Source organism: Rousettus aegyptiacus, unplaced genomic scaffold (genome assembly GCF_014176215.1).
Source record: "Rousettus aegyptiacus isolate mRouAeg1 unplaced genomic scaffold, mRouAeg1.p scaffold_m13_p_12, whole genome shotgun sequence".
Classification (NCBI taxonomy): Eukaryota; Metazoa; Chordata; class Mammalia; order Chiroptera; family Pteropodidae; genus Rousettus; species Rousettus aegyptiacus.
Genome location: NW_023416287.1, coordinates 13,480,459 through 13,507,587, shown reverse-complemented (window position 1 = coordinate 13,507,587; position 27,129 = coordinate 13,480,459). Strand labels below are relative to the sequence as shown.

Here is a 27,129-nt window from a genome sequence, read left to right as displayed (position 1 = left end):
ACTTTGCACAGGCTGTTCCCGCTGCCTGGAATGCTCTGCTCCCTTGCGTGACTCCCTCGCTCCTTTACGTCCTCCAGTTCTTTGCGCAAATGTTATCTCTGTGAGGTCAACACTGACTATCTTATTTAAAATGGCAAACCTCATTCCTAAATTCCGTATCATTCTTATTCCCATTTTTTTCCCACAGCACTTATCGCCATTGATGTACTACAAAATTTTCTTATTTTTAGTTTCATTACCAGCCTCTCTCTCGCTATTTCCACTTTTTGGAAGTTCTCAGCTTGTTCCTTTGGCCTCTCATGCCACGTATGGCAGTGATCTGGAGCGAGAGCTCGGCTGTGTGCTGGCTGCAGGTCTCATCTCCATTTGTAGGCTCCCTCCACGAGGGCGGGGATTTTTGTGTCTTTTATTTCTTGATGTCTTCTCCAGCACTCGGAACAGTCCTTGCATGTAGCAGGTGCTCAATAAATGTTTCTGAGTAAATAATGTTTAGAGATTTTCCAATGCAACATAGTAATAGTACCACGCGAGTGCTAAGGGACCACAGAAGCCGAGCACGTGGCAAATCAGGAGAGGTTTCAGACATGAAGTGACACCTGAGTTGGATCTCTGTTAGCCAGGATTAAACTTTCCTAAGTGCTGGCTACCTTTCCTACCTCCTCCCAAGACTGTGTAACCCAGACTAGCAAGCAAGCTTTCATAAAGTACACACATGCTGAAAGAGCAATCGTCTCTTTCTTGCTACCAGATTGCTTCAAATATTCTTATGCTTTACCTACCATGAAGAGCGGAAAAAGACAGTTTCTGATGATAGGCTCTTGATTGCTATTCAGAGTTTTTAACTAGGACCAAATCCAAGGAAACATTAACACATGGATGAGGAAAGCATAAGACTTCACTCTAAGTATTCAAAGGAGAGGGCTTAAAACATGCTTCGTTATAAATTTTTTTTTTTTTAAATTAAGAAACTTGAAATAAAATTTCAATTTATTTTTTTGGCACTGATTAAAGAACGGAGGATGAACACTAGTGTTTAAAAACATTAATGGTTATCATCAAATACTGAGAACAGGTTTTACTCTGGCCTAATAAAAGGAAAGGAGAGTAGCATTTCCAAAATACACAACAAAGTAGGAAGGAAACTGGAAAATCGGGATTTTTTTTCCTAAACAGAGACGTGCATACAAGCATGATCATGTGTGTATATAAACACTCAGTGTATACAGATACACACAGATATAAACTAAATCTGCTTGCCAAACACAATTCCATAACAACCATCTGTTCTCGACTGCTTGGAATTTTCTCAAATTATCCTTCAAAGACCATTTTCATTCGTTCACTTTCATGTCAGAGATTCATAATTAAACATTTTTTTCTCAGGGAAAATTTTGCAAATTTTCAACCCAAGTTGCCTCGAACTCAACCAACCACCTGACTTGCTTCCATCTGGCCACCCGTAAGGAGAGGCTCTAGCACGAAGCAAACCGCTTTGCAAATTATATCTCCTGAGTGCCATGGGAGGTTCAAAAGCAGCATCAAACAAGATGTCCAGTCTCGGGGGCTTATGCTCATTCGGGGGGAAGCAATATAAACCGTATTTTTACTAGAAACGTCCTCAGGTAAAGCTAATCGGTACGACAGTAACCGTAAGTTCCAACCAGAATGCAGAAGGCAAGAATAGCCTGGATGTCACGGAACAGGTGGTTTTGGCTGGGCCTGAAAGGATGACGGGTCACAAGAAGGCAGAGAACAGGAAGGAAAGCTGACATGAATTCGAAGGATGAAAGAGTGAGTCTGTGGGAAGTAGGGTGCATATCTGGAATAATCGATAACCAGTCTTCGTAGAGCAAAAGCAATATACACAACGAAGAATGGAAACAATTGAGGGTTAACAGGTAGTGCGGAGCCACATTTTTTAAGAAATCAGGAGGGAGTTTTGATCTAATATAGGAGTTATGAAGTAACCACCTTGATTCTTGAGCAGGATACTGAGAAATATCACAAATTTCTCTGGCATTGTGGGAAAATGAGTCTGGCAATGGATTAGGAAGTAAAGGCTGCAGTGGGGAACCCCAAGGGTGCATGCGGCGAGAACCTGAACACTGGCTCGGCACCATGGGTGGCAGCAGAAACTAAGCAGCAGCAAATACAGGAGCCTGTCCCAAGAAAGAAACGTTGCAGCCAATGAAGAAATGGGAAGAACACATCCACCCAGGCCAAGTGGATGAGAACTAAACTGGCACACAAACTGGCACTAAGCTGGAGCGATGCCAAATGCCAAACACCGCCGAGTAACTTTGGCCAACGGGGTCTGTTTGCAGGCTGAAGTGCCTGCAAGCAGCGAGAGGTGAATGAATTTAACAGTGGAAAAAGATGCCAGTATCAAAAAACGGAGAAAACAAGAAAAGAGAAGAAAAACTATCTCATTCTTGTCTTTCTAATATAGGAGTTAAAAATCATACTTGTTTACATAATGGGTTTTAACCATATTTATTCATTATTCACCTATTAAATAAACATATAAATACAACTGATTGCAAGTCTTTATGTTAGCTATGACCTAACATAAAGTACAACCTAAGTTGGGTGAACATTATAATAAACTAAAAAGTGACACCATTTTACAAAAGTTTGCAACCTGATCGAGGGAACAATGGGGAGTGGTATTCACAACAGTGTGACAGAGGCACCGACAAATCAGACTAGTCACAGAACAAGTGGGGCAAAGGTTCCAGCTGACTCTTGACTTTGGGAATAATAAATACAACAGAACGCAGCAAAACAAAGGATAGAAAGTGCCATAGTGAGTTTTTATCTGAATAGTTCCTGGGAGTTCATGTAAATCTCACTTTACTGAAACTCTTTCAGACCTGAGAGATACATGGGAGGGGGTGGGGGGAGATACAAAAAGAAGGAAACAAAAATTTAGCAGGTGTTTAAGGGTCAGTGACAGTTAATCACATTAGAGTGCTGTGGGAGCCCAGGAGGGGCACTAATCCCCAGCTCAGCAGGAGTAGGGAGCTTCCCGGGGAGGGGTGGGGGGACTGAGCTCAGCCTGCCAGGCACGGGAAAAGGCTGGACAAAGCGGAGGGTTCTGTCTGCAAAGACACAGCTGATGAGGCACAGGAGACCACTGTGAGCTGAAGCCTCATTAAGTCTTTTTGTTCCAAAAGGCAAAATCATATAAACCACACAAGTTGTAGGAGGCAAAAACTGAGACCACCTTATAAAAATCTATACATTGTAAATGTACCACGACTGTGAAAGCAGCCTCATTCCAGGCACCAAAACAGTTTGACAAAGAATAAGGAAGCAAGGCGTCAGAGTCAGGATGGACCCTTATCTCCAGCCCCCTGAATTCCGGATCCCAGTCAGGGGGACTGTGCTCTGGACTCTGAAGCAGGGCTGTCCCGAGTTGGATAGAATGAATCATGTATAAAGATGTTTTTAGCAACTCACCAATAGGTAAGTAATGCTGAGGCTGCAACTTGGGGCTGGGACCGGGGCCAACAGCCACAGAATTGGGCTGAGCATGCTGATAAGACACTGCACGGAAATGCAAAGAAGTGCCAGTGGGGCCTTTTTTATGCCGATTCCACACCCTTCTCTGCCCCAAGCTGAAGCTAGCAAGCAGGCAGCCACCCATCCAAAGCGCCTGGGGAGAAAGAGAAAGATGAAAAAAAAGCCTCATCTTCTTCGACTGATTTTCTGTGCCATGGATGCTTTGAGGATTGCCCAGGATCCAAGATGAAGATCCTGGCTTTCAAGCTTTGCAAGTCTTTGTTCACGCCTCCCCAGGAAGCCCAACATGCAGAACAGATGGAAGCGAAGCTGCTTCGGTTCTGCAGCAGCTAGGGCTCTGTGGAGCTCTGAGTTTGAGACCCCCTCTGTCCCCTCGCAGGCTCTCTAGTCTGCCCTCCGTGCTGGGCCAGGCCTGGGGCGCTGCGGCCGGATCCACGTGGCTGCCTTACTGAATGTCGGCAACGAAACCACATGATCAGGCCTCCTCCTTGCTGAAATTTAGTAACAATTTTTGAGACACAATTAATGCCTCAAAAATTAAGATTTCTATCTTATATTTCACCATTTATATAAACTCTCTCTTTGCTGTATCCTTAAGAGGATAAAAACAGCCTTAAAAAAATATAATTTCCTGAATTGTTTCTGTCAGATCAGCTAATTCTACCCTTCAGGTACCAGGGCAGAAGTCATAACAACAACTGAAATATGGTTAATGACTTAGGCTAAATGGCTACTAAGAGAAAATAAAATCCCTTACAGGGTTTTAAATACCAAACCAACCATAAAATCTCCAAGGCAGGAAAACCCATTATAAAGCAACATAATCCTATCATTTCTGGGCAGTCCACACGGGGCTACTCTTAACTATTTGCTTGAAAAATACTGCAATGATGATACATCAATTATTATTCCTATTAAGTGTTTTATAGGTATTAGCTGGATAACCCTTAGCGGAGAGACATGAAATCAACTCTTAATGTGCTAGTAGTCACTGATCATCCGCTACTATATAACTCTATGACCCGGATCATTCTCAGACTGTTTCTTGACTTAAAAGAGGGACAATGACCCCTGCTCCTGGCTACCTTCTATGCCAACACAGAATGAAATGCTATGTTTCAAGTTGGAGGCCAGGTGGTTTAAACAGATACAGTATCATCGGCTTCTGTAAGCCACACTGGCGCCCAGTGCCCAGGAGAAAGTACAGGTATTTGGGCTGCTGCAGCACATGCAGAATGTGATTCTGCCAAGTCAGCGAAGACAACTCTGAAACGACAGACAGCCTGTGTCCCCGACTGTGCTGCTGGCAACGATGCTCCTCCTACACGCTCAGTCTGCTCCTCCTTTTGCTTCTAATTTCTTTTCCGTAAGCTCCTTGGCATAGAGCTCCTCCTTTTCAACATACATCCCTCTTTCTTTTGAGCATCGGAGTGTCGGGTCCTAATGCTGTCCTCTTCTTCCTTGATTCGGCTGCCAGTGGGACAGTCCTAAGATGCAAATATGGCCATCCTGCTTCCCTGCTTGAGCCCTTCAATGCCTCCCACCTCTCTCTGCTCTACAGTATAAAGGCCAAACACCTTAGCTGACAGCCAAGGACCTGCATTATGTGACTTCACTGACCACTCAGGGCTCACGTCCTACCACTCAAGTCAGATCCTGAAGTCCAGCCGAGCTCGTCCACCTGTCATACTGCAACCTGCGGGACCGTTCAGGCTCTGGGGCTTTATCTCATGCTGGAAATGATCCCTCCTAAAACCCCGACTGTCCCGTTTCTGTCTGCACTGCCTGCGTAGCCACTATCCCCAGCACGGACTCCCAGTGCTGCACTTATCATGCCGTCAGTGTAGCCGCCGGCTCCTTCTCGTAGATGGCGCTCCTTGGAGGCAGGGGCCATCCCTGATACTCATCCTTGTATTCCAGGATTTGGCCTTGCCGTGGACTCTCAATACATATTTGCTGAATCCACTGTAATTACTAGTTCATGTGATTTTATTCACTGGGCAAGTATTTACTCTGTACCAGACTTTTATATTCTAATGAGACAAAAATTAAAATGAAATCGGAAATCCGAACACGATCACAAGCTGAAGCTGTGGTAAGTTCTATGAAGGAAACAGAGCGAAATAGAGAAAGATTAGGGTGAGGGGCAGGGACCTGCTTTAACTTAAAAGACAGCGAACCAGCCGCACAAAGCATGAGGTGACGAGCAGTCCGGGCAGAAGGCAGGCCAGTAGGTGGGAAATCACTGCTAGTTCGGGCATTAAAAGATGGCAAGTCTTTTGGCTGAAGAGTAATGAAAGAGACAAGAAGTCATTTATTTGAAAAAATTGGTGAAATAGAGAACGTAATGGGGGTCCTGCTTGGCACTGTAAGGGGTCTGAATTTTATTCTGACTGCAGCAGGAAGCCAGGTTAAAAACGGCAGTTAAAATGATCTGACTTAGCTTGAGCAAGGAACCACGGAACAACGCAGTCAAGCAGGACAAAATGACTGTTCTCCCAAGGTCAGCACCCAATCCAAAGGCCGTACCTCTGCCTGCCACGCCAGGGTAGAGGCTGAGAGGGCGGACGTTCTGCCGGCTCCGAGAACGGCGATCGTTTCTCCGTCATCGTCCACCACTTTGAAGTCCAGGTCCTCGTTGTATTTTCTGCGCTTCACTTGTCGTCCTGAGCGTCGTTTCTGCAGGGCAAACACACCCGTGAGAGAGAGACTGTGAGTCAAAGGCAAAAGCTTGCACAAGAATACCTCCAACTACACTCGTGGACGTGCAAAGGAGAGCTCTCTTATTACACGAAAGGGATCTTCCTTAAACATGACTCTTTTAAAAACTAAATTTAAAGGGATCTAGCTGAGGGAGGGGACCCAAACTGCGAGGACCACTGAGAAGGTGTAGTCTCAGAATCCAGTGGGACGTGTTTTATTCATCAATGGCAGTGACTTTTCCCTCTTTTCTAGAACTGGCTTCTATTCCAGCAAAACAGAGGAGGGAGGCAAACTCCATCATCTTTGAGATATTTTCCAATGTGGCTGGAAGCTCTGATTTTATGACAATGATATAATTGTTTTTGTTTGAATTCACCATACTTACCATGCGACTTCTAAAAAACTAAATAATATCGACTTTATTAGAATCATGTAATACCCCACGAAACACAGGGAGACATCTTAAGTGTGACAAAACAAGACTCGTGAGTCACCATCTGAGGACTCGTCTATAATTAAGTAGCTTGTGACCTTTTAGACAGACAACATTCTGCAACAAAGCAGCCGAGTGGCTTTGCTCCAACAGAAAAACACACGGCTGGCTCATCTCTACACATCACAAACAAGCAAGAGAAACACTTCTGGGAACCATTCACCTGCTGGCTCGTTCTCAAGAACTTACACCTTGAAAAACAAAAATAAAAACGAAACCCTGCCTCCCCTTATTTTCTAAAAGATATCTCCTGGGTCTCTGTGTGTTCCCATCATTTCTTCAATATGTCACCTCTGTGACATTTAATTTTATGTGAGGAATTCCACATAAAAACCTCCCCTCTGCAACCTCGCATACAGATCACTGTCCTGGAAACACTCCCTACCAACTCCCATCAACCCGACGTACTTGTTCCTGAGTTTATACACAGTGTGTGTGTGGCGGGGGGCGGGGGGGGGGGGGAAGGGCACGGGGAGGCAGAGTCTCAGGTCTGACACCCCAGACACTACTACTCACTACCACTGTGACTTTAGGAGCTGACATACCTTCCTACAATAAAGATCACCTAGAAATCTATGAGGGTCCAGATAATACCTGAAGGTGTAATAAGTCAGTCTTATTCTAAATGTCCCCTTGTAACATACATACCAGCTGTGGATATCGGAGGGAAGAGTATTTTCAAACATTAGAGCTCAAGTCCAAGAGAGGTTGCCTCAACTCAGGGAGAAAATTCTTACCAATGTCATGGGACATGGGTGTATTTTCAGAAATCCCATTTAGATGGGGAAACTCGTTTTCATGTTTGACCAAACATTCCTTACTATTTTGCATAATAACTGCATTCCTGACTTTCCTAGCACTGGGATGATAAAAACGTCCTGGCGCAGACTGCTCTAGCTCCCTGGGCCCTGAATGCATCACCTACATGCAAAAACAGGCATGAGCTGTGCCTAGCTTGGCTCATGACTCCATTTTCCACATTCGCTCTGTGCCTCTGAATGTGCTACTTTCCAAGAAGGAAGCAAACACCACTAAAAAACTGGGAGATTATTAGTAGAAAAGATCAGGACGCTAAGGAAAAGGCCTGTGGTCTTTTGGTGCTCACCCACCAAAACCGTGAGAGCCCAGCCCAGGTCTGTGCACAGGCGATGTCGACCTGAGAGGGGGAGAGAGGTGCACAGGCGAGGTCGACCTGAGAGGGGGAGAGAGGAGCAACCGGATCAGCATCAGCGAGACCCCACCTGGCAGCCGCAGCCTCCACCGGGGCGCCCGGGCGCAGCGGTACCTGGCTGTCTGCAGACTCGGCGGACTCCTCTGGACTCCGCAGGGACGCGCTCGGCAGGCCCTGATCCAGCTCTAAACTCTCCACTGTGGTTTCGCTTTTCCTTTTTCCTTTCTTCTTTTTCTCCACTGGGGTTGGTCCTTGCTCCTTGCTACAAGGAGAAATTCAGAATTAAAACTGTGGGGCAGTTTTTAAAACTAAGATTTGTCATGTGATCAAAGTTATAATATCACATTTTGGGAATCATGAACCAGGGTAGACTTTAATGGAGAATCTATGAGTTTCTTCCCAAGGGGTCCTGCCATTTTAGAGGATTATACATTTTAACAAGAGGCCTGTACTCTCAAGCAGGGGGGAAAAAAACAGAAATAATTCTATTTCTTATCAGGTCAGGACAGGAGACTTTGGTGAAACAGTTTTAAAAGATGCTAAATTTTCATAGGGATATTTATCTGTTATATGGCTTCTCACTAGGAAAACTGTATAGCTATTTATATTCTACAAAGCACCTGTACGTTCTGAGTCTCATCTATTAAAATCACGATTCCATGAGGGAGTCAGGGCAGATGAGCCTCAGATTTCAGATGAAGAACAGGTTTACAAGCAGCACAGGCCCCAAGGTCAGCAGCAGAGCAGAGGGCACACGCAGTTCACCTGGCTCACAGACTGCTGCTTTTCACATGGATCCTGATCCCCCAGACTCCAGGCGTGGGCAGGAGGTCAGGCTGGACTATAGTATCCTATTCCTTTACTACAGTGACTGGTCCAGGGATGGACAAATGACTCAGCCAGGACAATTTGGGAGTCCATCCTTTAAACAACAACAAAATATTAATTTTTGGCAGAAGTGGGTAGAAAAATAAATGTCGTACCTCTTAGGTCGCAAGGCTAAGATGTGAGCCCACTGCTGGAGACAGCCACAACTCAACTGTGCGAATAAAAGCAATTGCGAAGGATGGAGCTGACGGCTGGGGAGGTGCAGGGAAGGGCTGCACACAGAGACCTGTGGGATCCACTCTACCTCCTGGTTCTGAGTCCCTAAGCCAATGAATGCCTTTTTATTTATTTTTTTAACTTAGGTTAACTCAAGCTGGGTTTATGTCACTTGTAACCAAGAGAGTTCTAAATAATTCAAAGACCTAAGAGGCTGGATCGAAGCAATCTTATTTTTATAATCCTCTTTTCTAGCTTTCAGAGTTAGAACCAACTTACGAGACAGAAAAATGTAGCAGACATGACTTTTTTAGGCTCAAAGTACCTATTTGTAGTAAAAAAAAATCAAACTTGATTTTAAAATAAAATATATATCCACTTTTCTAAAACAAGCATCTACCATGTGTTTACTCATGAAAGCAAGAAACTTCTGATATATAAAGTATACTATCCATGCGGGACGACTGTCAAGAAAGATGAGCAATGATTTATAAATAGGCCTCACCCCCAAATCCCTCTCTGTCTTCCACACAGCTTCACCAGCCAGGAAGATTCTAGGCATCTTTACTTTATGCAGTTTGTATTAGGAAAAAAAGTTTTTTTTTTGTTTTTGTTTTACTTCCAAATAGAAAATTACATTATAGTATTAAAGCACCAGACACTCTCCAACTCTCCTCCCAGCCTTACCTCCAGTCCCCACCTCCAGGTTTCTTTGCTGGACTGAGAGTTACAAACTGAGCGCCAGACCTGAACACGAGGAGAAAGGTCCAGGTATGTGATGTAACACTGTATGACAATTACTTTTTTTTTTATCACTTTGCCCCCATGGACCTCAAGTATGGACATTTTTTATCTACCAAAAAAAAAAAAAAAAAAAAGCATTCTTTCAAAATGGCTCATCTTTCCACTTTAAAATTAAATCTTATAAAATGTCCATCCAAGCCTTAGCAGAACAGAATCAGTTACTGCCACAGTGAGTTGCTATAACCTCCAAATTCAGAATGACTGAAAACAGCTCATGATGCCGATTCCTGCCTTCCCAGATGTGCAGGCATGCGGGGCGTCCGGCCCGGGGACCACTACCACGCTCCAGGGAACAGCCCTTCAGAGACGCTTCCAGTCCAGGCCTTGCCACAGGTTCCGACCCTCCTCCCAGGAGTCTAATACCAAAAATATGGTATTGGCTCCAAAGAGATCATTTGCACACTTAATTCAACTTTTACTTAATGCCCATATTAGTTCAGTTTATTATCTAGAGAACCGAGCTGGGTATAGCTTTTAAAGATACTAGTTAAAAGAAAAAAATGCAGAACACCTAATTGCTTTGGTGCTTACAGAGTCAGCTATAGACAAAATGAGAACCAAACCTACCAAGTCCTCAGCCCCTTTAACTGTATTGTTACCACCATCGGGAAAAAAAGATTATATAAGTTTGTGATATTATTCTAGTAAAAAATGAAACAAAAACATTACAGACTTACAGGATAAAAAACAGAGTTTTAACAAACCTTATTAACAGTGATTAAAGCAAATGAAAATAGAATTTTTTTTAAATGTAGAAGGGTTTCAAATGCAACGTATGTCATCTCTGCTTGTACCGAATCCCACTTTCCAGAATCGCGTTTGATGGATACCTCCCTAACTCCAAATATGTTCATATCTCTAGTTCTTTATCCACATTAAGCAATACTGACATCCTGTTATGAAAATTGATAACTTTTTTAGATCTTACATATCTCCCTGCTCCTTCCTTACTCAATGTTTTTGGTGAATTTTTAGTCTAGGCAAACCACGTTTTAAATTTGCATTAATTTTTCTTGTTTTCTGACCAGAATCTGACACTGTTATCCTTAAAAACTTTTACAAGTTCTTTTCCTTGGCTTGTTTCTTCTGAGGACAGTTGTTCTGCTCATTCCTTTTTCCTCTTCTTTGCTGTTTGTTCTCCTCCACGGTCTCGTGATCTTTGTTGGATTGCTCCTATGTAAAACGAACGAGGCTGATAACGCAGGTGGCTATGTGCTGCTAACTAAGTCACGTTCTCCAAGAAGCCTCACCCGTGAATGAGAGGCCTGGCCTGGGACTCTGCAGACATGGGCGGCTGCCCTTCTTTCCCCCTTTTAGGGGGTATGGGCAGGGAAAGGCAGAGAAGCTAGTGCCCCTACACTCCTTCCTGCGGATGTCAAGTCTCCACTTGGAGTCCCAGGCCCTCCCCCAGAACAAACTGCTCAGTATCTCGAGAGTAACTGCCTGACTTCAGCCTGGTGCTGACAAACTATGCAGCCACTCTGCAGACAGTCCATTCGTCAGCCATCTCCACTTCTGGCACGCCTCCCATCCCTCCTCCAGGGCTGCCAGGTCCCCTGTGTGGAGGAAACACTTCTACCTCTGCTACCAACGCAGATCCCACACATGCTCTGAGCTGGGCTCCCTCCACAGCAGTTACAATACCACTGGCCTTCCGCATCCAGAAATTCTCAACATCGCTTATCTCTGAAGAATGCATTCCCCTATTCTTCCGGTCATTTCACTAAGATTTGGCGAAGAAGGGAAAATAAAAATACATTCAGTTTACCACTGTAAAACCGAAAATGGCCCCCAAAGGACGTTTATTTAAATCCCTTTGGGTCTTTCTACTTTAGCCTTTCCTTATCTATTAATTCCTTTAATACTTGGCTTAATACTCACCTCCTCTAAAGGATTCCCTAGATCAGAACTGAAGCATTCTTAATCCTCTAAATCCTTTCAGCTATTCTGTATACAGTTATACTAGGTTCTTTCACTTATTTGCATTTTTGCCTGTTTTCTGAATGCTTGCAAGGCTGTTTCTCTAACTCGTTAAAGCTCCTCACAGAGGATACTTTTGTGACACCTTCTTTCCTCGATCATCCCATTCCTAACAAAACTATTCACAAACAAAGCAAGATACAGGAGGCACTGAAAATAAACTAGATAAATAAATGAAGCATTATGACTTAGTAACTGTTCCTTTCAAATTAGGTAAAGGTCCACTATGCACCAGACTCTAACTTAGAAAGCCCTGGGGGTTACAGAGTAAGCACTCCAGGTGCACTTAGAAAAGTGGGAATTGAGTCTTAGCCCAAAGCTTCAGTAGTGGGTCTCTGCCATGATCATTTTGATTCCTTCTCTACTAACATAAAGCCCAATGGGATCAAAGCATTGTCTTCTTTCTTCTAATCGAAAAAAAATCCAAATAGAAAAATAAGTCCCCCAACAGAATCTGGTCAATGGACCCTCTAGGGCCTTGGCCCAGCCTCAGTAAAGACCTGCACTCTGAACAAAGACAGGTGTTGACCTTTAAATAGGAAGGCGGAGCTAGTGGGCTGACTGTCACTCCACCTGCACACAGTCATCACAGCTCAAATGGTCATACAATCAGAAGCTCTGGGGCTTGGCTTAAGTTTCCAGAAACAACCATCAAAGAAAATAAGAAAAGGTAAAACATTTTTTCCAGGATGTTACTAAACTTATTGAATTTAGGAGAAAAGTTTGCTCTGGGTTGACAAAAAAAATAAATGGGGCAAAATTCTGAGGCACAAAAATTGGGGCTTGTACTAAAAAAGAAAAGAAAGAAAAAAAATCAATATTTCCCATATCTTCCTGTGTAGAGAAAAAACTAGGGTTTTCTCTCCCTACTATATCATTCTCTCCTGTGACTCTTTTTACTGTTTGCACAAAATACTTGTCTTTCTGACAGTCTGGTCACCAAATGTGTGGAGGTTCTTCCCCACACCAACAAGCAATTCTTGGACACCAGCATTTAACTCCATTCTGACACTATCTATCCAGAGACAGCATCAGACTCCACAGGTTAGGGGCTCAGTCCCATAAGACCGCTTGCCAAACCCCATTTCAAATGCTAGTCACCAGCCCAGGTTGTCATCTGTGCTTCTGACCTACCAGCCACAATCGGAGGTTCCAACCATCCCCTCCTTGGGTTCAATTAATTAATTTGCTAGAGCAGCTCACAGAACTCAGGGAATCATTTCCTTTAACGGTTTGTTAAAGGATATGATACAAGATACAGATGAACAGCCAGATAAAGAGATACACGGGGGAAGGTCTGAGAGGGTCCCGAGCACAGGAGCCTCTGTCCCCGTGGAGCTGGGGCGCGTCACCCCCCCGGCACGTGGACGTGCTCACCAACCTGCAAGCTCTCCAAAGCCCCTGCTACTGGGATCGCGCGGAGCCTTCCTCATGCAGGCATGATCGATTATGAACGCTGTTTCTAGCCCTTCTCTGCAGGACGAGGGGTGAGAATTCCAAGCTTCTAACCACGGCTTGGTTTATTCTGTGACCAGCCCCCATCCAGGAGCCCACCCAGAGTCACTTCATTAGAACAGAAGATGCTCCTGGTGCTCTCATCACTTGGAAATTACGAGGGTATTAGGAGCCTTGTGTCAAAGACCTAACATCTGAGGAAGAGAGTCTCCTAGTATCCTTATCACTTTAGAATTTACAAGGTTTCAGGAGTTTTATGCCAGTAAAACAGGGCTGAGACCAAGTCATATATTTCTTATTATTTCACAGGGCTAATCACACCATTCATTTTTCTTTTTGGTTTTTCATTCCTAGCAGATGTTAAATATAAAAACGTAAATATGCCCCATTTTCCCAGTGGTTTTTCATCTGTTTCTCAGAGGATGGCCCGAGAAGCAGCTACACTCTAAATAGCTGGCAGACTTCTGAAGGGCAGATTCCTGGGCTCCGCCCCAGACCTAATAAATCATTTTCTCTGAGCATGTGGTCAGGAAATCTATTTTTCTAACAAGCTGTCCAGGTGATTCCTTAGTCACAGCCAAGTCCGAGAACCAGAGATCCAGGTAGACGGGCCTCCGCTTGGGCCAGCACACTGATTCATTCCTTGACTTTCGAGAGAAAACAGAAAGCATACTGACACGTGTGCAAATTCCAAAGCTTATGCTCTGCCCTCAACCAACAACACGAACACCAACACTCAAGACCTTAGCTCACGAAAGCAACTTCCAGCTCGGTCAAATGCTCCGCTCCCAATTTCAGGGAGTGCGATCTAAGGAGCTCTGAACCTATCCCTCTGTCTACACCCCAGTACTGAGCGAGCACCGGGAGGCCTCGCGCACACTGGGGTGGGGCGTCCTGCCTGCTCACTGAGCCATGCTGCAATGCTGTGAAGCTCACTTCTACTAAAGGCTATTTCAGGAGAGAAATATGAAATTCATAGGCACATATCCAAAAACTGTTGCTGAGGACAATATTTATTACATCACTTAATGTCCCTCAGCAAGAAATTTTTTTCCTACTGGTAAAAATTTGGCTTCCCTGAGGAACTGGCACAGTGTCTAATATCAAAGCATTTTCCCGAAGCCCTTATCAACGACACATGACCCCACACGATCTGACACCTGCCTACCATTCTGATCCCTTTGCTGAAGCTATACAGGCATGTGTGTCTACATATGTGTTGGTCAGTGTATATGTATATACACCTGTGTATGTCTTTTATGTTAGTGGCCCCATCCTCTTTGGGAAAAGGTGAAAAACAGTTAAAGCAAATAAGCCATGCTAAGTGAACTTTAAATTTCAGAGAGAGAAATGACAGTCCAACTTGGCTTCCTGGAGGAGATTCCTTACTTAAGTTTAACACAACAAAAGAGTGAACGAAGTTCGTATTCCAAGACAATCTGAAAGAGAAGGAAGAGAGGGTCATTTTCAAATAAAGGCTTCTCCCACTCGGGCATTTTGGACTTTTATCCCGTAAGTAGTAAATGAACATGTATCACTATTAATATCATCCTTGAAAAGGACAATGTGCTAGACTCTTATCTATTTAGGAGACATGTTCATCTGTTGCCTCAAATGCAAAGAGAAACGGCACGGGAAGAAGTTGGAGCCACTTCAGTTCTTAAGAGGATGCTGTGGAGTGTGCACTAGAAGAGGGGCCATTCCATACAAATAAAAACCCAATTTCTCTGACATCGGAATCTCGCCCCCACGACCCCCACATTGTCCATTCCTGACCTTTCCTAGTGTGGCACAAAACAGCACAAACTTGTGGAAGAAAAAAGTGGGTTCTACAGTTAGGTGAGTCTGGAGTCAAATCTTGGCAGTGCAGCTCATTAAGCTTTGTGCCTTGGACAAGTTACTTTTAAGATTTTCACTTCTTTAATTACGAAATGAAGAAACACCTACTGTTACTTAACAATGGGAGTTATTATATGATACCTTATATGGGTCTCATTTTCAGGGAGAAGAGCTCTAGCTATCTGTTCTAGGAAAATAAATTATATGTATGATATATTTATATAAGATAAATTATATATATTAATATATATTATAAATATATATATATGTGCTTCCTATGTATCCAATAACCTGACAAACCTCTGGTGACCAACCCACCGGGACATAACAAAGCATGCAGTTTCTGACCTCAGGCACTTGTACCGTTTGTTGAGGAGACAAGTCATACATACATGAAAACAACAGTGTGTGTTTGAGAGTCGGCCTACTGCAGAGGGAAGTGTGCAAGACTGAGAATCAGGAGCTCTGAGTTTATGACCTATAAATAAGCCACTGCAAAGGCAATCTCCACTTCCCTAGAACTGGACTAGATCTCCTTTAGCCTTCCCAGGTGTAGAAGTATCAGATTTATGATACATGTGAGGATCCAAGTGCCATGCGAGTTCAGAGGGGATGCGCTAGCATAGGGGTCCCCAACACCCGGGCCACAGACCGGTACTGGTCTGTGGCTTGTTAGGAACCGGGCCGCACAGCAGGAGGTAAGTGGTTGGTGAGTGAGCGAAGCTTCATCTGTACTTGCAGCCGCTCCCCAACACCAGCATCACTGCCTCTGCTCCACCTCGGACCATCAGGCATTAGATTCTCATAGGAGCACTGGTGTCTGGTGCCAGAAAGGCTGGGGACCGTGGTGCTAGCACACTGGTTTAGGGAAGCTCTGTGGAGGAACTGGACCTGAAGAATGGAAAAGACTTGGGATACTGAGAGAAGGACAAAGGACCCAACACTGAGAGAAAGAGCAAGAGCATCCAGAGGAGAAATGAGTCAAGTACCTGTAAGGACGAGTGGGATCAATCTTGGGGGCGAGGCCTGTGTCAGAGGCAAGAAGGCAGGGAGAGGTCAGACCCCGAAGGGATTAAATAACAGAGAAAGAAGTCTAAATTTTGTCCTAGAGGCAGTGGGAACAATCAGAAGCTTCTAAGCAAGTATAAGCTATGAGAGAGAATAACATTTCCCCATACCCACGTTTTCATGAAGAAAGTGATGCTTTACTCCCAAGGAGGGAACAATACTGGAAATATATTTTTAGCACTTCTTCGAACTCCTTTCATTTCTCTGACTGGGGACCTACGGGATGAGTGAGACTGGGAAGAGGAACAGGTCATAAATAGCCCAGTGTCCTCTCTTTGCTCGGGGACGTGCCTGCAGTTCTGGTGGAAAATCTCAACTGAGGGAGTAACAAGAAGCCTGATTCTGGCTACAAGCCAATGGAAGTTCTTCTACCCATTTTATCAATAATAAAGCTGATAACTGCATCTGCATCTCTGCTGACTAATTCCCAATTGATGTGAATGAAGACAGGGGAAGAAAGGGTTTGATTTACCACCACCACCAACTACAAACATCAATAACAGCCGTGTTTCAGGAAGATTAGCCAGGTGGCAGTTGGCAAGATAGACTGAAGGAGGAAAAGAAAGGAAGCCCTTAAATCATTTGTGGAGCTCCTAGAATAACCTAAGCATTCAGTGAATCATTTGTAACCATCCAGTATTATCCAGGGGCTAATCAATAACTGCTCACATCAAAACATGTACTTGAGCCAATTTGCAAGAGAGTAAATCAAAGAACACAAAAAACTGGGACTTAGTTACCAACATATATTTTCCTGTCAATTAAAGTCATCCTGTCATAACTAAAATTGCTTCTGTTGACCAGTGGGGTCATTATTTAAAGGAACCAAATAAATTTTATAAATATATAAAGGACAAGAAATGGAAAGCTTGCCAGTTCCTAACACCGCCTGAGCTACACTGAAGAAATCTGTTATAAGTCAACCTTTCATAGCCCCAAGATTGCGAGAGAGAGAGCCTTCTGTAACTTGCTTACATATCAGAAGAGATGACCAGCCCTATCTGTCAGCATGCTCTCAAAGAGTGTCTTCCGGATTTCAAAACCTCAAGAGATTCTACTGTTTTCTAAGTTAGCAACCCTTGAAAACACTACCAAGCACTTCTCAACTCACTTGTATTTTATACAAACTAATTAGATCAAAATCAGGTTCCCTCAGTATTGCTATGCATACATTTGGCACCTAACCTTGCTTTGCAAAATGCTTCTTCATTGCCCCCAAATGTGACTTTATGGCACTGTCTGTATACTCATCACCTTGTTTCATAGCCCAAAGAAAGAGAAGACAATTGCAAGCACCAGAGACCAGTGGCTAAAGTGAGCTCAGAAAACAGTATGAAGGTTTCTCAAAAAACTAAGAATTGATCTACCATATGATCCAGCAATCCCACTCTAAAGAACTGAAAACTCATATCCAAAAAGATATTTGCACACCGATGTTCAGAGCAGCATTATTCATAGTGGCCAGGACATGGAAGCACCCGAAGAGTCCCTATGATAGATGACCGGATAATGAAGCTGTGGTACATATGTACAATGGAATATTACTCAGCCTGAAATGCTGCCATTTGCAACAGCATGGACGGACCTCGAGATAATCATGTTACGTGAAATAAGCCAGAAAAAAAAAATTGAAAACCACAATGTCACTTATGTGTGTGATATAAACCTACAAGCAACAAATGAACAGGACAAACAAACAGAAACTCATGAACATGGGCAATAGACTAGTGGTTACCAGAGGGTAGGGGGTGGGGGTGGGGGTAGGTAGGGTAAAATGGTCAAATATGTGGTGACATTAAATAATTATAAACAAACAAACAAACAAACAAAGTTCGCTCAGATGCCTATGGCTTTCTACTGATTTCTACACACAAACCAAATCCCTAAGAGCTGTGAAACTCTCCTCTACCCTGAAACATTATTCTCAAGGATTCTTCTCTGTTTTCTGTCTCATTCTCATGTCTGATTCTCCCTCCTCACATATGCTAGCACCCTGAAGAATCGTTTCAGCTTCTCTAAGTAATTTGAAGATCAAAGTTATTGGTAGAAGACAATCACTCTGCCACACTCCTATACAAGCGAAGATCAGAGTATACTCGCTGAGAAACAAAGCCCGTAAGTTTCTCAGAATCTTGATGTTTACCTCTCTCTCTTGACCTTCTCTAAGGTAATTTAGGTCCCCACATTCCTAGGATCCCACCCAAGTCTCTAAGATAGACAAAAGATAAAATCTCCTGCCAGGCAGAAAGGAGTAAATATTATAAAAGAGTTTTAACTTTGATTATGAAATTATCCATCTGCTCCCAACCATCCTGAAAATTAACTGAACCATATACTAAATTCCAAGTCACAGCAGACACCACTCAAAGTGCTTTCTCTCTTCAAAACCTACTTCAACCATCCTGACCCCACACAGATCTGACCGCCTCATGGCTTTACGTTGCTACATTCACATCAGCCTCTGCATTTGTATGGCTGGCCCTGGCCTACATTCTGCCTCTGCCTCAGATTTTAGATACTCAAATTCCTCTTAGATACATAGAAGTTATATAGTTTACAAATGACAAATGCTGAATTTACCAAGAGGAGTGCGTACTTGGATCCTGACCGGACCTACAGCCAGAACCCTCGGCACTGCCCACTCCACATGGACGCTGTACCCGTGTCCTCTAATCTCCCTCCACGAGCACTGCGGTCTCCTCTGGTCTCATCTGCTCAGCATTTCCTGCACCTGCTGATGTGTTGGGCGCTGGGTTAATTACTGAGCGGGAGACAAGGCCAGGAACGGTCCTGCACTGTGCTCACCGCCCAGGGGAGCTAGGCAGTCCTCCTCCTGTCTGGACTCTGTGCACCCGCCTGGCTCTCCCAGACCCCACCTCCAGGGATCCCCGAGTGTGCGCCCTTCTCTGCCACCCCACACAGATGCCTTTCCAAACACCACTGCCCTCCCTGTATCACGCTTGTGACGCGCCTTCCCTTACACCCCAAGCATGCTAACACATCTTAATTTTTAACCCAAAAGGAATGGCAAGAAATTGCAGGGCCAGCACTAAGGCTATCTATCTGTCTCTCGTTAGGAGGGGAGAAAGTCGTTCACTTTAGCTGAAAGTAGCAAAGTTGTGTCCAGGGGCTGGAGTAAGGCCGAAGGCAAACCGCTGGGTGGAGACAGAGCCAAGCGCTCAGAGCAGGAAGCAAGGGACGCACCTGGCCTTCTTGGACTTCGTCCTGGAGGCGGACTCAGCGCCGCCCCTCTTCTCCTTGGCCTCCTTGGTGCCCGAGGCCTCGCGGGGCTTCCGCGCTTTCTTTGCTCCGTCCTTCTGCTTGGGCTCCTTGGCCCTCCTGGGCTCCCTGGGCGGCTTGGGCTCCCTGGGTTCTCGCTTCCTCTTTGGCTTGGGTTCCCTGTCCTTGTTTCCCTTTGCTGCCCCCTCCTGCTCTCCTGGATCCTTTTTCTTCCGTTTCTTCTTCACTCCAGTGCCGCCTCCTCCACTGTCCTCTGTCCCATTATGGGATGTCATTTTCCTAGGAAAAAGGGTCTCAGCTTCCTCTTCAGCAGCATACAGGTCCTTCTGGGGCAGACAGCGACTGGCAACATCATCAATTTTCTCTTCCTGATTGGTGCTGCGGTCAAACGGGGAGGGGGATTTGTAGTCAAAATTGACAGAGGCATCAGACATTGGGGAGTGATTCAAAACTTTTAAGTGCGACGACTGTAAAAAAGAGAGAAACAAGAATATTACTCTTCCCCTGCATGCTTCATACGAAGAGCGTTATTAAGTTCGAATGCACAGATTTGGTTAACATTTACTTAGTTCCTACTATGTGTTAGTTCCTCCTGGGCTAGGCCTTGGGGAAATGGTGGCGAACAGGACACATACTGTGTGCCTTGGCCCAGTTAGAGCTATACCAAGTTGCTGTCAGCATACTATGTAAGAAGTCTGCATGTAATGACCTCAAGGATTTTCCATTTTATGCGCAGGAATCTCAAGTACCTTCTAAGCTCCATGTCTAGAACAGGTAAAACATCTATCTCCCACAAAACACCTTTAGGTGCCACTAGCTGACATAAACTTCTAAGCACAGTTCCGGCCTAGAATAGCATTTATCATGTTAGCTCACAAAAGTTCCGTTCAAATGTGTTCATGAATAAAAGGAGTATCACTGGGGTGATAAGGATGCAGGGACAAACGAACCGCGTATGTTTCTTTATTCTCCCAAATCTTCGCTCTCACATTTCATCAAGCAGCATCAACATTCAGCTGGTTCGATTTTCAACAAGAAAATCTGGACAATTCAAAACCATGCCTTTGATTTTTAACTAAAAATGGTGTTCTTCTAGTTGATGGATTAACTTATTCATCAGACTCAGCACCAAACCACCTTTGGCTGCTTGCAAAAACCAGTTAACTCCTGGTATAGGAGGAAGCTTTATTGTGATTGATGTCATTAGAAAAACTGTGTCAAAGGTGCTGAAGGCAACCCCAACAGGGGAGTTCCCAAGCTGTTTTTGAGCACCTTCCAATAAAGGTACAGCCTCCTAAAGTCACCACTCTTAAGGAAACAGCATAAGTCACATCTCATACTTTTAGGTCTGGTGTGAAAAAGTACATTTGTCATTTCATAACAAAGCTAAGGTTGGCAATAATCTGATAATAATGTGGATGCTAATTTCAGGGAACAGCATGCTCCTCTGTAATAACCAAAATAAGTCACTTATTTTGGGTCAAGAACAAAGAAATAACTTAAGAAGAAACAGGCTTTCCAGGAAGACAGTTATAATCATCTTCGGGTGATGGCTTAGGAAGAGCACCATTTGTGAGTAGCCTGCTCTCCTAACAAGACGCCTGGCTTGTACAAAAGAACACAGACACTCGCCCAGGTGGTGTGGCCTGCCTCCAGTTTTTGGTTACCCAGCAGGCTGCGCTCAGCCTTCCTGGCCCACCCTGGGAGTGAGGGAGAGGACAAATTCAGCTGCATAGTTCCCCTCCTGTTTTTACCAGTTCCCTTCCCTTGCATGATACTCCCAAACATAAAACCGAGAATCCCAGGAGAAAAAGATAAAAGAAATTTTTTTGGATCTTTATTATAACTAAAGTCCAGCCTCAGAAAACGAGCCTAAATCCAGAGGAAACTAGTCATTCGGGCAGGACTTACTGCCTAAAAAAAGAGGAAAACAATTCAGTTTCACTGCCTTATTGCTGATTCAGTACTTGAGATGGCTTAGGAAAAGAAAGAGCTTAAGTAAACCTGAAAGGAATTTAAAATCAAATACAAGAAAATGCTTCAGATGGTAAATTTCATGCTATGTGTTTTTTACCACAATAAAGAGAAAATACGAGGCAACAAGAAACCCAAAAGTTATGTACCCACTTACAGCTCGGATCCTCTGAGTGCATAGCCATCCCTGGTGTGTTCCTAAATTCTGTGTCAGGGACTCTTGGCCCTCAGAGAAGATGATCTGCTTAGCATGTAAGGGTGAACACAATAAAAAAGCAAGAGATGCAGGTTTGTTTGTTAAAGAGGCTTTTGAAGACGACACATTAAAGACTTAATTCCAACAAGGTGAAATGTAGGTGAAGTGGGACCCTCTCTTTAACTCATTCCTCGTGTCAAGGTCTCCCTTCTGCCTGAAGGAGAGGGGCTCACCAAAGAAGCTAAGGCAGGTGGAGTAACTGGGTACCCAATCATTATGCGATAAATATTTATTCGACACGTATCACAGAAATACACTCAGATTTATTTGAAGCATGTTTCATGGTTTCTCCAATTTTTACAACAATCCTGCAAGATCAGTGTAAAGACAGATGCCTATTTTGTATAAGGAGAAATGGAAGATTACTGATGTTAAATAACACACCCAAGGCCAAACAGCCAGCGAGTGAGGCTTGGGCCTGAACCCTCTGGCCAAAAGCTAATGCTCTTTTCAATGAACATTTTATGACAAACCAGGGAACCGTAACAATTAGGCCACTAGAAGACCAGCATAAAAAAAGCTGGTAGAATTGCGGAATGTGATGGCGCATACAGTCATTGGAGGAAAAGGTCAGGTAGTTCTTTGTAAAACTAAACATCTATAGCTACCTTATGTCCCAGCAATACCACTCCCAGGAGTCAGTCGTGAGGTCTGCCCTCTCATCGTACAGATAGAGTTATAGGTTCAGAGAGATGAAACAACTTGTCAGGGTTAGATTCCTAGGGAGTGGCAGAGCTGGGACATCCTAGAGGCAGAAGGGAAACACAAGAAATGTGGCAAAATTAATCAATGTTAAAAAGGGAGAAGTATCCCCAAGGGCAGATATTAGTAAAAAATATAAAATTATAATCTCATATGTCAATAATCCAACAGAAATGTTTTTTAAGGCACCTCGCTGGGAGCTTGGAAAAGATAAGATGCTGAGGATTAAAAACTCTGACAAAAAATATTTCTTCCGTATATCTCAAAGTCAGTGGTAGAAGAAGCAAAGAGCCTAAATAAAGTCTGCTTAAAATTCTACCGAGGACATTAAATCACCACTTTAAAAATGGCCCTAAAAAGAACAGATTGGAGATGATGGCCCAACAATATTTTCCTTTACGTTGACAATTTAAATAGAGGTGATTATCCAGGAATACAAGGATGAAACAAGAAAGGCTGATTGATAAACATACAACAATGTTTAGATCATAAACTGTACTGTTAGTAATAAAACCCATTTCTTTGAATCAAAATTTTCCACCTAAAATATTCCTGGAAAAGACTCTTAAAGATTGGAATCTAGAGAAACTGGATGCAGGTCAGTTGTAAAGGATTTAGGAACTAATGGAAAGATTATATCCTAGGTCAATGGTTTTCAAACAGAGGTCCAAGGACAAACCTGGGTCATTTCCCTAAGAATCACTCATGTACTTGAAAGTCAAAACACACTCTAATTAAGAAAATCTACTCTAATTAAGAAATGCTACAACATGGATAGACCCTGAAAACATTACACTAAGTGAAAGAAGCCAGGCCCAAAAGACCACATACTGTATAATTCTATTTATATGAACCGTCCAGAATGATCAAATCCGAAGAGACGAGAAGTAGAATAGCGGCTGTCAGGGGCTGAGGGAGGAGGAAAAGGAGCGTGTCTGCTAATGGGCGTAAGGTCTCTTTTGGGGCTGATGAAAGTGTTCTGCACTCAGACAGTGGAGGTCTTTACACAATCTTGTGAATATACTAAAACCACTGAATTGCTCACTTTAAAAGTGTGGATTTTATGGTCTGTGAATTATGTCTCAACTTCTAAAAATCCAATATAAGGATATACTAAAAATGGTCCCCTCATATGTTGCTGGCAGAAGAGTCAACTATGAAAAGCCTTTTTGCAGAAGAGTGTAGTGGTAATACTAAAATTTTAACTGTCAATATGCTTTTTAAATGGAGCAATTTCTCTTTTAGAATATAAATTAAAAAAACATTTAGGTACTCCAAAGGTTTATGCATAAACATAGCCAATACAGGATTTTTAATAGAGAAAAATACTATAAACCTATTTAGGAAAATGCTTAAATAGCATATGCATCATACAGAATAATACTATGGAGCCATTATTATACAAAGTTTTAGCTGACATTAAAAAGTCTACAACATGTTGGAAAGTAAAACCTATGATGTAATTCCATTTTTAAAAAATGCTTATCAATATTAGTTTTTTTAAAATAAATTCAGAACACATTCCAGATAGTAATCATCATTATGACTGAGTGAAAGGACTATAAGTAAATGCCACTTTTTTTTGGGTAACTTTCTGAGAGTTATCATTGTTTTCACCTGTGTCCCATGACTAGACTATAAGCTTCATGAAGCAGTGACTTCGTGGTATTCCCCAATGTCTCTGTGGATTATGGTAAAACTCAGTTATCTGGCTGTTGTATGAAATGAGTATATTCTAGTTGAAAAAGAAAAAAAGCCTATAAAATTGTACATGCAAACAAAAATGACAAATATTTGTGTATAGAAAATGGAACAGAAGAAAATGAATAAAACGTTAACAGTAACCATTTGACGCTGTGCAGATCTGGTGGCTGGATGTTTTTTAAAAAGAGATATCTAAATTTTTAATGATGGAAACATACTACTTTCATGACGTTTATAGTAAATTTCACATGTATGCCATAGGAAAAAAATTTAAGATTATAATAACAAGCAGGAAAAATTGTTTTGCCAGAAAATTCATGGTTCTCCAAATCGTCATGATTCACAATCAAGACAGAATATGTGAGGTACCAGCAGTGCGATCCCGTTTGACTGAGAGAAGGACAAAGAGAGTAGTACTTTGCACTTGGGCTGGAAAGGCCCACCCCGACCCCCACACTCCTCATCCAAGTGCCTCCTGGCACCTTCAGCCAAAGAGTGAGCAGGCCCGGTCAGCTCCTACCACGGGTCTGCTTGTCTTCTACCTCCTCCCGCAGGGAGATGAAAACAGTAAACATCTGGCCTTACTTAAAATCAAGGTATTAGCTACACACAAAGATGAGAAGAAAAGCTTATCCAAATTTGAGACCCTTAGTTTTTTTTTTTTTTAAATGAAAATACAAAATGAGAACTTAATTGCTACTATTAATAAGTCAGTTTGTGGACAATATTTCAGGTGGCGAAAGTTATTTTCCAAATGTAGGATTGTCTTATTTTTTCACCTTTGTTTTCTCCTGAAAGAATGTTGCTTATAGCTACCTGACTGAGGAAAAGACTGAAGGCAGAAAACCCCACATGCCCTTGCCTCGATCACGCTAGACGGAGGCAGGTTCAACTGGCAAAGAGACTTGTGCTGAGTGAGCTAGACCAATCTGGAGAAGGCCAGGAACAATGAATATCGTACAACTCTCTGTGTGTCTCCCTCCCTGTTTTTGCCTTTTTCTGCACTTAGTATATCTAATCACCAAGGAGTCCCATGCTTTGGGTTTGGGGTGATAAAGCAGGTATTTTGACATTGATGTGGCTCCTCACTGAATTATAGCAAGTTAGAACCAAGGGAAGGAGAAGTTCGGTTTCAAGTCCCTAAAGATAAGTCAAGTAGAGGAAGTAGGTTCTTGGAGATACTTTCCAAGAGAAATTTCTACCAAGAATCGATTAAACTGCCCAGGAAGAATGGATAAAGAGAGAAGAGAAAACGGGACCCAAACCTGAGGAACACTAATCATTTAAGGGTCCCGAAGACAAAGAACCTACCGAGAGTGAGAAGGAACAGTCACACCAGTGATACAGGTGGGAAAAATTTTAAGAAAGTGTGGTGTCACGGAAGCCTGAGCGTTTTAAGACAGAATGACCACAGGTGTCAAAGGCTACTGAGAAGCAGGGAAGTTAGGGACTGGAAAGTAATCCACAGATTTGGCAATGTAATTTTTGAAAAACCCATCCACTCCAAAGTCCTTGAATCTGTTGATTCTAGTGCCCACCTCTATTTTCGCACTGAAAACGGGGTTGTGGAGTAAGGGTGGGTTGCGGGTAGAGCACTGGTAGATTTTTCTCTTATGATGAGTCTTAGAAATTTGACTTTTCTAAATCTGTTAGCAAAGTCAACCTAAGTTTTGCTAATTCCAGGCAGTAACAAAAACTCGAGGAAGGCAGATTATATAATTTAGATGCAGACATGGAAGAATTAGGAGGACAGAGAAAAAATAATATTTAGTAAGTGCCTGTGTTGTTTTTAGAAACTATGAGTTTTATTTCCAAACAACTATGGCTTTGGACAAACCAAAACTTCAGAGTGATTTAATTTCTTAACCTGCCTAAGTGGAATAATGTTCGTTCCACCAACCACGGCAAGGAGATATGTCGGCCACAATTTTTTTTGTGATATCTTCTCAGACAAGTAGATACTCAACACTCGTAGTACTTATATAATAGAGAAGACTATTTTCCTACCTCTTCCTTCCTGGCCCGCCTGTAATTTTACTGTATTCTTGAGACACCAGAGCCCCTGAGCCCAGAACTTATGCCAACCCTAGCCCATGCCACTACCACATACAAAGGCCCAGCAAGACCCTGGCCTGGAGTTAGAAATACTATGTACATGGATAGGGAATGGTTCTTTTTATGGATCTCAACCTTTCAGTCACAACTACTCTAAGTATTCAAAATTGTTTTGATATTTTTAAAGACAAAATAGATGTCAGTAATAATAATAATAATAGCTGATTTTATTAAGGACTTAGTATTAGGCAGTGTACTGAGTTTTTAAAATGAATTATGTCATCAAAACAACTCTAAGAGGAGGTTGGTATATTATGATTCCAATTATGACTCCATGTTATAGAGGAGAAGCTCAGAGATGTTAAATAACTCATCCAAAGTCACACAGCTAGTCAGCAGTAGATCTAAGATGTTAACCCAGGTTTGACTCCTGGTTCAGGAGCCTCTGCTCTTCACCACATCAAGATACTACCTCATATTCTAGATATAGCAAACTTAGATATAAGAATTAGCAAGACTCTAACAACCTCTACTTTATAATCACCTCTACTGTATTTCCATCATCCATTCCCCAATACCGCTGTCTCTTCCTGACCTTTCCCCAGACAACTTCCAATCATTAACTTTTCCTCTTCTATCCGTTTCTTCCCCAGATTGGAATGAGAGAATTCACAAAGAATAAACAAGTTAGCAGAACATATAAGATTAAATAAGTGATTTCTAAGACTTTTCAATTTTACCCAGAAGAGTCCCAAGGATTAACGAACATTGAACGTGAACTTGACAGCTACCAGACAACCTTCAACCACCACCTTAAGAACCCATTTTGTTAGCAGTGGGCACTATATTTCATTTATCTTCACAAAATGAGAACTTTTGATCCTTGGTCACTAAGTATCACAGAATTTCCAAAAACTTGCAAAATATATCAAAACCATACCACTAGTAAAGGAATGGGCTGAGGCGCCAGTGAGTTAATGAGAAAACTATAAACCCTATTAAAACGGGAAACAAGGTCCCTGTTGCACTTGTGCTTTTTTCATAAAACTCCCAATACTAGATTCGGGCGAGTTTTCCCAAGGGGTGAATCGAAGGTCAAAGAAGACAATTCTCCAC

General features: G+C 42.9%; 1 protein-coding gene across 6 annotated transcripts in view; it reads right to left on the bottom strand.

The window, feature by feature from the left end:
- Nucleotides 1-27,129, bottom strand: part of CHD6 (chromodomain helicase DNA binding protein 6) — a 167,138-nt gene that overhangs the window by 91,899 nt on the left and 48,110 nt on the right. For all 6 annotated transcript variants that reach the window (XM_016137564.2, XM_016137565.2, XM_036229398.1 and 3 more), the window contains 3 exons: nt 19,287-19,789; nt 8,007-8,154; nt 6,055-6,204 (listed from right to left, as the gene is read on the bottom strand). In XM_016137564.2, coding sequence (XP_015993050.2) covers nt 6,055-6,204; nt 8,007-8,154; nt 19,287-19,789 — 801 coding nt within the window. The remainder of the gene's footprint in view (nt 1-6,054; nt 6,205-8,006; nt 8,155-19,286; nt 19,790-27,129) is intronic.